Source organism: Chanos chanos, chromosome 7 (assembly GCF_902362185.1).
Source record: "Chanos chanos chromosome 7, fChaCha1.1, whole genome shotgun sequence".
Lineage (NCBI taxonomy): Eukaryota > Metazoa > Chordata > Actinopteri > Gonorynchiformes > Chanidae > Chanos > Chanos chanos.
Genome location: NC_044501.1, coordinates 32816890 through 32829720, shown reverse-complemented (window position 1 = coordinate 32829720; position 12831 = coordinate 32816890). Strand labels below are relative to the sequence as shown.

The 12831-nt window shown below is 42.1% G+C and overlaps 1 protein-coding gene across 1 annotated transcript; it reads right to left on the bottom strand.

Moving 5' to 3' along the window:
- Nucleotides 1–127: 127 nt before the first annotated feature.
- Nucleotides 128–5942, bottom strand: senp3b (SUMO specific peptidase 3b). The gene is made up of 10 exons (XM_030780242.1): nt 5255–5942; nt 4791–4955; nt 3953–4064; nt 3486–3633; nt 2807–2854; nt 2466–2543; nt 2095–2232; nt 1752–1835; nt 1487–1537; nt 128–729 (listed from the first exon to the last, which is right to left on the bottom strand). The coding sequence occupies exons 1-10, from the start codon at nt 5928–5930 to the stop codon at nt 619–621; spliced, it is 1611 nt and encodes a 536-aa protein (XP_030636102.1). The 5' UTR covers nt 5931–5942; the 3' UTR covers nt 128–618.
- Between the last annotated feature and the right edge of the window lie 6889 nt (nt 5943–12831).

The following is a 12831-nucleotide window of genomic DNA, read 5'->3' as shown; positions in this document are numbered from 1 at the left end:
ATATCACATTTCATTTTCGGTACTTACACACGTTATGCAGACGTTTTATAGACATCAAACTTATACAGAACTGTTGAAATTACAATTAGGGAAAATCAAGAGTGCCTTGTACTACAAAACTCAATAATTCTGTAAGACATGATTTATTCAAAAATAAAACTAAAACAAAGTCCTTCTCTTCCTGACACCGTTGATGAAAACTATATCAACACATTTGTGGACACATGGCAAACAGAACCTGGAAAAAAAAAACTCCCCAGAAAATCATAGCTCATTCCCAAGATTCTCTATTCAGGTTGTTTCAGGGATGGGTCCGACGCCACTCCCCCCAGGTTCTAACATGTCCCCATAATGCAATGCATCAAGATGGTAACCGTCATGGCAGAGTTGGCCTTTGTCAACCACAAGGAAACAAAAGTACAAAACGACACAAAATGTGTACAAAAAAAAAAAAAAAGTATGGATGGGTGTAATGACACAAGGATACAATATCCTCAGTATAAAGTCTCTCTGGGATGTTTGACAGATGTTAACATTTGGAGAGTTTTTTTTTTTTTCCTTTCTTTTTTTTTTTTTCCCCCCTCCTTCCTCCTGACTGCAGTACTGCTCCCACGGACATCACAGTGAGAGCTTGCAGTGACACAGTTCTTTGTACATGAGTCTCCTCAGTTTGGGCATGTCCTGTTGGCTGAAGCTGAAGGGCTGTCCCAAAGCCAGACACTTGCAGTACTACAACAAAAAGAGGTTAAAAACAAACAAACAAACATAATTACTCTTGGGTTACGAAAATAATCAATCAAACAAAGGCTACCAAACATATATAGACACAGAAAGAACGTCAGGCTAACGTGAGAAAGCATACATGATTACTATTCTCAGAAACACTGAACACTGCATGACTTGTCAATGACTTTCCATGCTTGCGCATCTAAGTATCCTCAAACCCATCAGTTATTTCCTTGCCTTCATGTAGGTGACGTGTTTTCTGCTCTTCGTGCAGACGATCGAGTTAAATTGTGTAAAGTGTTATCCCATTTACTCACTGCATTTAAAATGAACACTTTCCCTGACTGGAAAACACATTTAAAATCCATGTTCAGCAATTACCCTGACCCGTGTAATTACCCTGGGCAAAACAGACTCTGTTCATAATGTCATATGTCAAATGTCATAATCTGATATTGTGCATAGCAATCCCATACAAATGCAATGTCTTGATGCATTCACAGCAGTTACTCTCCTTCAAAGTTGCTGAATCGATACCCACCTACATACATGCCTGCATACATATAGAAAAAGTAGCTGATCTCATACTTCTCTTACATTATGGTCATTCTTGCACACACAAGCTTTCTGGCACTACAATATTTACATATTATTCCCAATCTATCAACTAAGAATATACCATTACAAAACTGCACAGGTCTGGTCATCCTCTAATAAACTACTCATTCAAAACCAGTTCAGTAAAATTGCCAAGACCCACCTGGAGGACAAATGCCCCACAATCACTGTCATTGTTCTGTCTGGCCACATTCTACAAAAAACAACAACAAAACACACACACACACACAAAAGAAGAACAACAAATTATATTACTATAAAAAAAAGCCTCACATACACCCCCACTGCTGCCATAAACAAACTCAGGCTTACCAAACGCATCATTTCATGGGTGGTATTCAAAACAGCTCTAATTACCAACAGACTTTTAGCCTTGTCTTAAACGGCTGTATAACTCTGTGACTCACCATTTTAAAAAACCCTCTCCACCCTGTCATGAAATCTTTTTGCTCTTTCTTGACAGCTTCTGCCTGGAGGTATTTTGCAATATGCTAGGAGGAAAAAAAAAAAACACGAGGTGAGGAAAACAGGAAGGGGCCACAGGTTATTAATGCATCAATACTGTGTCAAACAAACCATAAAGACAGCAATAACTTAACGACTTTTTTTTTTTTTCCCTTCCTTTTAAACTCGGCGCCTATACAAAGACAGCATCGACGCACACCAGACACAAACAGATTAAGCGTGGTGTGTGTGTGTGTGTGTGTGTGTGTGTGTGTGTGTGTGTGGGGGGGGGGGGGGGGTCCTTACTTTGGGGCAGCGTCGGTTTAGGGTTCGCTGGGAGTCGAAGTAGGTGATGGCATGGCGTTTGATGTCCACGGACACCAGCGACCAGTGAACCTCTAGGTGAATGGGAATCAGCAGAAGATCTTTCTGGAAGATGTCCACCTGATGTAAAAGTACGACGGAGATAAAATGCAAAGCAGGAAGAGTCATATCGGGTCACGCGTCAGTCAAACCGACAATATTTCATTGCTGCAGCGGTCACAGGAATGCCGAGCAATATTTAGCGGGTGGCCTAGCGCTCTACAGTCATTCACGGATGAAGGTAGCGAAGCATTAAAATCAAGACGCTAAAGCAAAAATTGTAAAGATTACGACGCGTAAACAGCGTCCCTCACATTTTTTGTCCACCGTTTGACTCCCTCGTAGCCTTTTGTCCTCAGCTTATCATAGAAGAAACTGTTGAAGAAATGAACCTGAGAAACCAGGGGAAGACACCATCAGTTAACTCATATCCGTGTTCGCAGAAAACCGTTCAAATCTCAATCTCCATCTCATCTGCTTTCTAGAAGTAGTTAACCACAACAAGACACTGTCATATGCCAACAAACCAGCCTTCAGATTACATCAGAATTAGAACATTTCAGTGACAAAATGTCTTTCTAAAATGAATTGGGCTGAACAAAGGATCATTTGGGAGAAATGTGATATTGTTCAGAAAAGCGCAGTGCATTTTCACCTTTTCAGGCACAGAGTCCATCACTAGATCACCATACATGTTCATAACCTGAAAAAAAAAAAAAAAAGACAAGCAAATTGGTCACTTACAGCCCGAAAACATCTCTCAGGGGACGTTACGCAGAACAACGCGAACATCTAGGCAAGTGTCTCATTAAGCCATTTTCCAGAGACCTAGTCCGACATCTGAGCGGCACTATGGGCCTCCGGGAGGAGGACGGGAAATGCTGGTCTGGCCGATTCATTTTAATTCCATCATACCCTACTGCACTGTCCACTGCCTACTGCAGTTTCAATGCACTGCTGCACACTGATTACTTCATGTTTACACTGGTACATAAAGCTGTACATCCCCCATGTGCAATACTGTTGCTCACACTCGCCACTTTAAATTTTATTTTAATCCTAAGCTCCTTCGCATGTACATAGTGTATATTTCATATTCTATTCCACTCTCTTACTCTTATTTATTTATTTTTTTTCTTTTTAAATCCCCTTTTTTGCTCTATTCCACTCCTAGTGTCTTACTCTTATTTATTTTAAAAACCCTACTGTACTTTATTTTATTCTATGACCAGTGTGCTCTTGCTGAGTTGACCTGTTTCTCTTGTCTCACACATTTCATTGTACCGTTGACCCTGTGGTAACCTACATATGACAAATAAACTCTTAAACTCTACCTGATCGTTCAGCCAGTTCTGTCCATAGAGGGTGCTAAGATCATCCATCGTGAGGACATGGCGTTTGTAGTTTACACGGAACCCTCGCACCATGGCAGGGCCCGATGTCCTCTGGTAGGACTGGATTAGGTGTTGAACCACTGCTTTCCTGTACGTATGCGAGACATTAAAAACATTAGAGAGACAGGTATCACTTGACAGAGACAAAAAAATTAGATGGGATAATATGTAGTCATAAACTGTAAACTTTTCCAGCGGTTATTATGCATCCCACAATATTTTAAAATATTCATTGCCGTATATATGACTGTTATGTCAGACTTAAAAGTGTATCAAAGCTACAAGACCTATCAGGTGCATGATCAAACACATGAAAATGCGTGTGCATTTTTTTCAGAAGGTGGTAAAGAGTTATGCGTATTCTGCGTCTCTGTAAGAACAGGGCTTGGGTGGGACGCGCGTCGTACCTGTGAGGCTGTGAGAAGTTCTCGCTGAAGATGTCCTGAAGACGCTCCACGATGTCGTCAGCATGGATGGGGATCAGGCTTCCGTACTGCTGGAGGGCCTCGTCCAAAATCCCTAAACAGACACAGGTTTGACCTCAGCAATAAAACACACTCAAAGGGCGGGGGGGGGGGCTGGATTTCTATTTCAGCCCATTTTGCTAAAGCAGGCAGATCTGTTCAGATTTTTAAGTTTTTAATGGATTTTTAGTTTTCTTTTCTAAACCTACGATTCGTAAAACTATTTAAAATTGCCACTACTACAATCAAGCGCCACGATATTATCATTATTTTTTTTTTACAGCACTTTCAGGTCTCGTAAAGAGGTGATTCTAAATCGATTTGTTATTGGAAACGTGTCACACGGGAAAAACGTCACACGGAACAGTGATCCTTTCAGGTAAATACAATTCAGGGAACACAAAGACATTCCAGTCGCCATAGCTCCCTAGAATGGTTTGATCTCCGAGATGTAAACCTTATGTCCAAAAAATAGACAATGAGCATTAAAAAAAACCCAAAAAAACCAAAAAAAACATGAAAGACCATGCTTGAACGCAGTTTACACACATTTCTTTTCTGATAATTATTTAAGTGCTACTGGATTAATTGGGATCATGTTTAACCCACTCATAATTGCTCACAGCAGGTGTTCAAGATAATTAAAAAAGGACTTAAAAAGGACTCTATATGGATCTCTTTTTGAAACACTTCACGGATGAAAACGGTAGAAAAGTTCAGCCACATGCTATACCTTGTCATTTTAATTTTACTTTGTACATATACAGACTGTGATCACTACCATGGACACATGTTATGTGCTCCTCTCTGAGGGCCATTTCCATGGGCTGGTTGTTGGGCTTCTCACGCATGGAGAAGAAGTTTCGTCCTCCGGTTTCCCCCGTGCTGACGGATGAACTGGACTGCGAATCACCTCGGTAACCGTTCACACCGCATAATCGGGATTCTGTAGAGAAAGAGAGATTTATTATGTGTCAGGATGTAATTCGCACTCTGTGAAAGATTGCTGGACATCCCAATGACAATGTCTGTCTTGTTGGATCACCCGTGTAAAACTCATTAAAAATGCTGTATCATATGATAATAAAACAGCAAATGAACAACAAAGGTTCATCAAACAGAATACGACGCGCTCCCTGGTACCAGAGACAGATTTTGTGAGAATTTGCGCCCAAAGCTAAGGATCGTGACTTCGAAACTTGTCCCGTTTCTTTTAATCGCGTTGACCTGTCCAAGCATCCTTACCTGTCTCAGGTTTGCTGACTGTAGCGGTCCCTAACCGCGGGCTGTTCAGGCTGCCGTGCCGTCTCTGCTTGTTTCCGTAGAGACCGTACTGGCGCCACCGCCTTGCCTTCCCGTGTCCGAGGGAGCCGACCCACTGTGCACGCTGGCGCCACGTCCTCCAGTTCTGGGCCAGACGGAACCGCAACCCGGCGTGCGCGCGGAGTCTTCTCCAGCGCTTCATCCGCCGCTGTCGGAGCCCGCGCAGCCTGACTCGCAGAGGGCTCTCAGGTGAGTCCTCCGCTTCGTGTTCGGCCCGATCCTCCTGCAGAGTCAGGTGGTGCTGATGCTGCTGCTCTCCTAAGGATGTTGGAAGGAAGGGATGTGGAACTTGCCAGTCCTCCATTCCGTCATCATCCTCCTCCAAAGGAGCCTGCTCGAAATCTATTCTTCCCTCTTCGTCTTCATCTTCGTATCCGTCTTCCTCTATCGCCTCTTGCTCCATGTATTCATCTCCCCACACTCTCTCTTTGTGGCCCAGTTTGAGGTGCATAGGACTGGGGGCATTGGGAGGGGAGCTGGGGTCCATAAGATGCCCCCCGGGCATTCCCCCGCCCCCACTGCCCTCCTGGCCCACAGCAAGTGCCAATTCCCCCTGCCAGCGGTTCTGTGCCAAGCTTCCGCCGCTGTCTCTCATCATCCACGGGCACCCCACCACCTGCGCCAGCTCGTTGCCTATAAGGACATAAATCAAATATGGCACTGATGATTACTTCTTGAAACCTATAGCGAAAAATAAGCAAACCCTATAGGACTTGCTGTAAAACCTATAATGTAAGAATGATGTTTACCAATCAAGGTAAAATCACTGCATATGCCTACATTAGAAATTGACTTGGTTATCATTTGGATATTTACGGCGGTGCAACTCCATGCTGACTGAATAATTGTTTATCTAAACTTCGATCCCATGCCTAATTAACTTGTATGATGAAAAAATAAGTCGCACTTTCGAAAAACCGTACAACGATGCTAGCTCATAATACGACCAGTTCACTCTATATTGCGTGTGCAACCAACCAGACTTAAGCTTGCTATTCCTTTAGATGGAAATAAAAGCGTTGAGTAAAAAATGCTAATCATTCTGAGACTTTGCATCGACGCTCATCAGTATGGATTTCACATTTTGCAGTAATGTGAAAACTACGTGTTCACAAACCTGATGATTATCTCAACTAATGAGTTAGCACATAGCTAGCCCGCTAGCAACCTTGAAGCTGCACCTAAACCCCAAGCTAGCCAATTGGGCTGGGGCTCTACAGGTATTGTAACGATTAACAAAACGGAATGCGTGTATATTCTATTTATTTACTCTGTGACAACGACCAGGACTGTGATGGAATGGTACTATCATTGTAGCGCTAGCATAGGTACAAGCTAACGTGCTAATTAGCGAGCTACTTGGCTATATAATTGCACCTTAACATTTACCCCATTCGGCCTTTGTGCTGACATATCGACTGCACACTCACCGTTTAAATGTAGTTTTCTACCAGTATATGTTTAAACAAAATGGCTACAACAATAATTACTGTTTTCAATGCAATTTATGCAGATAATCCCAAAGAGGCACTATACTGATTTCAGCCACATTCAATGAACACCGTCGCTTTTTTCAAACGAAGGCACGCCGCTTCCGCTGCGCTTTATGATGTCATCAGTGAACGTCCCTCAGCATTTCACCTGTCCAGGTATGCGACTGGATGTATTATGCTAATCAGCACTAGTTTCCTGCTGTCTTTGAAGCGCGTTAGTGTATTTACTTCCTCTCCTTCTTTGTTTCATCATGTAATGGCTAGAGAGCCCTCTGGCCCTTTTTCAAAACGGCTGATGGGGCTACAAAGATGCAATCTCACAGCAACCCACAGAGCAACTTGAGGTTAAGTGACTTGCTTAAGGGCAAAAGGGCAGTTATCAGAGGAATGATTGGAGCATTAGACTCTACAGCTCTGTGCCATTAGGTCAACTTCCTAAGGTTCTCTGCCTCGTCTACATCTTGAAGTACTGTCTCATGGAATCTGCTCACCCCATACACTTACTTTGTGGTGTTGGGGTATTAACTCAACACACGGGTTTGTGTACATCCACACACACACACACACACACACACACACACACACACACACACACACACACTTATTCATAATGTAGACTTGACTGTTTCCCTTCATCATGTGCAACCTCACTGATGTGCACAAACCTAGGGTTATCGCTATAAAATGACAGTCAGCTATTTCATGCCCAGAATAGACCAAAATAGCTAACATGTGTTTATGTCTTGACTTCCTCTAGAAAGAAGCATTGTTGGCACCTGAGGAGATTAGGATCACTACCTCACACGTGACAACATACGTCATCCTCACCATGCTGCAGGTACCTGAAGTGTATCATCTTAAGAATTTCAGCTGAGTCAGATGAAGAGAGAGAAGCCAGGATATCAAATTTCACCTTTAGTTTCATACATGTGACGAACAAGCTCTGATTTTTTTTTTTCAGTTTGACTAACTACTTTGCTTATCTACACCTAACATTTTGTTTGCAGACTACACTGACCTGGAAATTTCACAGGGTGAGACGAAGCCTTCGGCAAAACTTGTATTTAAGGAGTGTTTAAGGAATAATACAAACTTTGGATGACAGTATTACTGTTTTAGGTCAACATACACTCAGCGGCCACTTCATTAGAAACACCTACCTTATTGATGTACATTTAGAAACTACAGCCCATGTCTTGCCATACATAATCTGTGTTGGCCGCCCAATACCCCTTTATCAGTGGTCAGTTTCCGACCACAGGACTGCTGTTGGCTGGATATTTTTGGGTGATCGACCACTCTCAGCACCGCGGGGACACTGATGTGCCTGATACACTCGTATTAGTGCGACACAGACTGTCACGCCACTATCATGTCACTGTCACTGCTGTGTTCAGAATTGTCTGTCACCCCAACAACATTCTGTCCACAGCGGTCATGTGGTCAGAAACTGTGTATTGATGAACTGGGTAGAGACTGCTGCAAAACTGTGCATCCCAACATGTGGGCTACAATCTGTAATTGTAGTAACTGTAATTAGGGTGTAAACTGATATTGCGCCTATAAGGTATGTGTACCTCAAAATGGCCAGAGAGTGTAGGTCCGGGGTGGATGTCTCTAATGGAGTGAATGGTGAGTGTATTTTAGGTTGAATATGAAGATAAATGCACAATGTATCTATGGCTGAGTTAATGAGAAGATATGTCAAAAAGGAGGGGGAGGGACAGATTTAGTGCTAATTCCTCTGTAACAAGTCTTTAAGCCATATTCAGTAGGCCATCATAAATAACTCCATTACAGGTGATTGGTACTAGTCTCTGAGTCCTGCCATGACAGTGACATTATCACATCAGTGGATTGATCATGAATCTCACAGGTTCTTTTAAAATGTAATGATCACTTTCTGTTGTGAAGGGTGATAGATTACTTGTGTTTGAGTAATCCAGTTGAGGGTAGATGAGATGACATACACACTCACTTCCTGGTACAGTATCTGTTTATGTATGTGTGTTTTAAAAGTATAAAAATCTTGCCAAACTGGTCCGACAGGAGGCGAGACGAGACGGTGGGGTGGGGGGGTAATGGTAATTACTTTTTTTTTTTTTAAAACACCTACTACCCGGTTTCACCATCACTTGCAGGAATGAATGCATGTAAAAGCAGAACATATTCGCCATTCATTAGATGTCTTAACATCTTCAGTACAATTTGCATGTGCTTTTAAGAGAAATGTTTCTTTTTTATTCACCTTACTGCATGTTCCTGATTCCCTTTCTTGAAGTGTTGCGGAATGCAGCGCCGTGCTGCTGTTTGCCCATTCTTGCAAGTCCTTACACACAAATGTCTGAGTTGTGACTACCCCTCCTCCCATATGTTCTCTCGGTATGCGGTTTATATAAATTATGATGCCAGTAAACAATGTATTCATTACCCTAGTGAGGTGACTCATTGGTGAGTTTTAGTGAGTGTGAGTTTGTTACTAGTGACTGAGTTGAGTAAGTTTGTTACTAAAGAACAGTGCGGTGCGGTGCGGTGTCGCTTTCTATATATGTTTTTTCCCGCGGCAATTTTATTGCGTTCCGGTGATGCTCCATACAGGTGGATCAAGGAAAAGGTTGAGGAGGTGGGCGGAGAAAAGGAAGAGGAGGAGTGCACGGAGGGTTTGTTGCCTGAAAGCTTTCTAGGGGGATACTCGAGGGCAAGAGCACTTCAACAGGGGGGGAAAAACACCTGCTGAGAGACACGATTCAAACAAATAACAAATTGTAACGAGGACCATGACGGACTCGGTGAAACTGTAAGTGACGATGGGACGTAGTGTTCGAAAGCGAACGCGAAAACTTGTACATAGAAGGAACAGAAGTGTGGATTAACTTTGACAACAGCTCGGAGTGTTATGGAAGTGTAATTCAAACACTGAGAGTCTTCGAACAAATCGGGAATATTAAGCTGTTCAAATCGGGATCCCGACATCCTATGAAATACACAGCTTATTTGAACGTAAGTATAGTCATGCACATCGTAGTTTAGATCTGTTGTCGTCTTTACAGTTTAGGATGTGTTTCGAGAACGTGGAAACTTACCAACAAATCTTTATTATTTAGTAAGATGTGGGAGAAAACGGTGAATATTAAATGGTTTGCGTTAAAGTGGTTCTTTTTGAAAAGACCTTTCTCTTCGGTTCCTGACGTAGGCCTAGGTTCACACCCTTGTGGTAAGTCTTATCAGTTATCAGATATAGATGGCCAAACGAAGTTGGAACAAGGTGCTGTTGTTTTTGCACATGTTAGTACTGCCATCTCAAGTAAAACTCTTAATTAATAAAATGGGATACAGTTACAGTTTTGAAACTTGTACTCTGTTCTTAAAAAGCACTTTTAACCTCCATGGGTTGGTTAGATTGTGTTCATACCAGTGTTTTTCAAATGGGTTAGTTTCACTCTGTGGTATTTATTGCTCGTTTCAAAGGTACTTCTCCGTCTGACAGTAGTTATACCCTATTCTTTCAGAACTACTGCATCACACATGAAACTTCAAAATATCACATTTTTTCCAAAGACTGCAGTGACACTCTTGCACAATACTTGCATTGTCCACTTCACTTTAGGCAGTTTAATGTGAGTATTACAGTATTGTATTACATTATTATTACATTAAAAGTACAACATATATTTGAGAAACATGAATTATTAGATGGCAGTACATTCTGCCCTGATCCACTCATGTAAATCTTAGTCATGAACCAGAGAAACGAATAACAGGATATAACTGTCCAGTGCAGAACAACCCACTGCATTGACTCAGTATGCTAAATGTTAGAATTCTGTTATGATATATACTGCATGCAGCAAGAATGAATATGGGCCATCACCTGAAAAATGAAAGCCCCAATGGATGAGTCACAATGAGGTCAGAAGTTACTTGTTCCTTCATAATTGTACTAGCCACCCTATAGAAGTTCCTGAACTTTTGTTCAGTAGAACGCATAGCCATGCCCTTTATTTAAAAAAATAATTGTAGCTTTTAGAAAAGCTAGTCTGTTATGAGTAGACTCATCATAAAAGCCCCCCCTCCCCCCAAGTCCTCCCCTACCACATCTTTTGTAACACTTTTTCTCTCCACAGGCAGATGTTATTGTATGAACTCTGCTTTTTAGAGATCATGTAACCAGGTTTTTTCACAAGCTTCTCTGATTACCGTAAAACCATTTCGGATAATAACGCTGATTTTAAGAGGGTACCAAGCTCTACAGGAAGTGCTACTGTTGAGGTAATTCCTGTAAACACAAGCACCTGAATGAACAGGGCTTACGTCCATAAAAACATTTTATTCGCGTCAAATACAAATAGTGGCCAGCTATTGCGAAGCATCAAAGTTTTATGAAGGCTTGTCACGTTCAAGTGAAAGCTTGTCTTTTTTTAATTGGCGCGGTTTCAGCTGTCTGTAGTGTAATGTTTCCCATAGCACAGTAAGGTGTGCGTTTAGCGCTGCTTGCGTGTGTTGTGGGTGTGGGCTCGAGAAGGAATCAAATTGTGACACTCTTCAGCTCGCCTGTCCAGGCTAGCCCTCGTGTTTTTGTATCGGTTTCGGTGTCTAAGCACTAATCGTGAGAAGGTGTTTAGTTTAATTATTCACCAAAGGTAATGTGTTAGATGGTCATAGACCTTGTTGTTTTACAGTTAGTCGTCACAGGAATGTGGAAGGCCACTCTTTTCCCTTACCCCTCCCTTGCACTTGTTGCTCGAATAAAACCATAGATGTTTTTTATTGCGGCCATCATAAGAGAGAAAAGCTCATGAACACATGCAAAAATGAGTCAAAATAAAATACTATTGCAACCACTCGCTGAATGTTGTGTAGACACTTTTTTAAGCTGATTTTGCCTCTGTCTGGGATGTCGGATAAGCAAAAACACATTGCATTTTTAATGGAGTTCATTACGCTGAAAACCCTTTGTTTGCATGCTCTAGCTTTAGTTTAGAGTGTCCATTCACATAAACGCTATAGAGTCTTTGTGTTCTGGTCGTTATGTACTAGCTTTAGAAAGGAAGCAAGCTTAACTGGTAATACACAACTCACACACGCACACACAAAAGACAGTGACATGGTAGCCCAGACTTCTCTGCCCCTCTGGGGGATCTGTTAGAAGAAACAAAGGTGGTTGTTCTGGTCTATAAAGCCTGCTAGTGTTTCCTGCAGGCATTAGTCCAATCCACAGTCTGAATCTTGATGTCAGGTTGTTTCTGACAGACTTTCATCTCAACTCCTTTCCTGTCCCCCCCTCTCTCCTCTTGCCCACCTCTCCATCTGTTTCATTCGCTTCTTTCATTTCTTTGTCTTTTCTGTCGACTCGGTTCTCCCGCCATACGTCAGACGTCGTGTACATTGTACGTACGAATTTCTACCGTGTAACATGACTAAAAGTTCTCAACAACTCTGGCGTAGTTAAAATATCTCGGTCTCTTAAAGCTGGCAGGTATGTTCTTGTTTCCAAATGAATGAATGAATGAATGTGTTGTGAAGTATTTAAATATAAGTAATAAGGATGCATGGTGTTGTGTGGCACAATGCTTTGATGTTGGTCAGAAAATCTGTGATGTGTGCTGCTGGCACTCGACGCCCTCCCCACCACAGCTCCCTCATCTCCGTCGGTTTGATTGTTCTTCATTCGGCATTTTAGTCCGTTCTTGTCAGGTGACCATGGAAACACAGAGAGGCCTCTTTGTGTAGTTTCTCTGAGGCACGACTTTTCACAACCGGTTGCAACACTTAAGTCTCTGGTCACCGTTACTCCTCCGCACAATAAGACCCCTCAGTGAGATCTTTCTTTTATTGTACATGTAGAAGATGGAAAATACATAACATATTGAGGGCATTGGGCTTTTTTTTCTTCTCACAGTTGTTAAATTGCATTCAGTTGTTAAGATCTATTCGCTCTCTGTGCTATAACCTTGCTGCACAATATATTAGTTAATTACATTAAGTATACCTCACTGTGCTGTTAAA

Excerpts from the sequence above, each read along its gene's own strand:
- senp3b (XM_030780242.1), bottom strand. The coding sequence starts at position 5,930 with ATGATGAGAGACAGCGGCGGAAGCTTGGCACAGAACCGCTGGCAGGGG. Across the intron at positions 4,956-5,254 it reads AGTCAGCAAACCTGAGACAG|AATCCCGATTATGCGGTGTG; the intron begins GTAAGGATGCTT and ends CTTTCTCTACAG. Across the intron at positions 2,855-3,485 it reads AGAACTGGCTGAACGATCAG|GTTATGAACATGTATGGTGA; the intron begins GTAGAGTTTAAG and ends TTTTTTTTTCAG.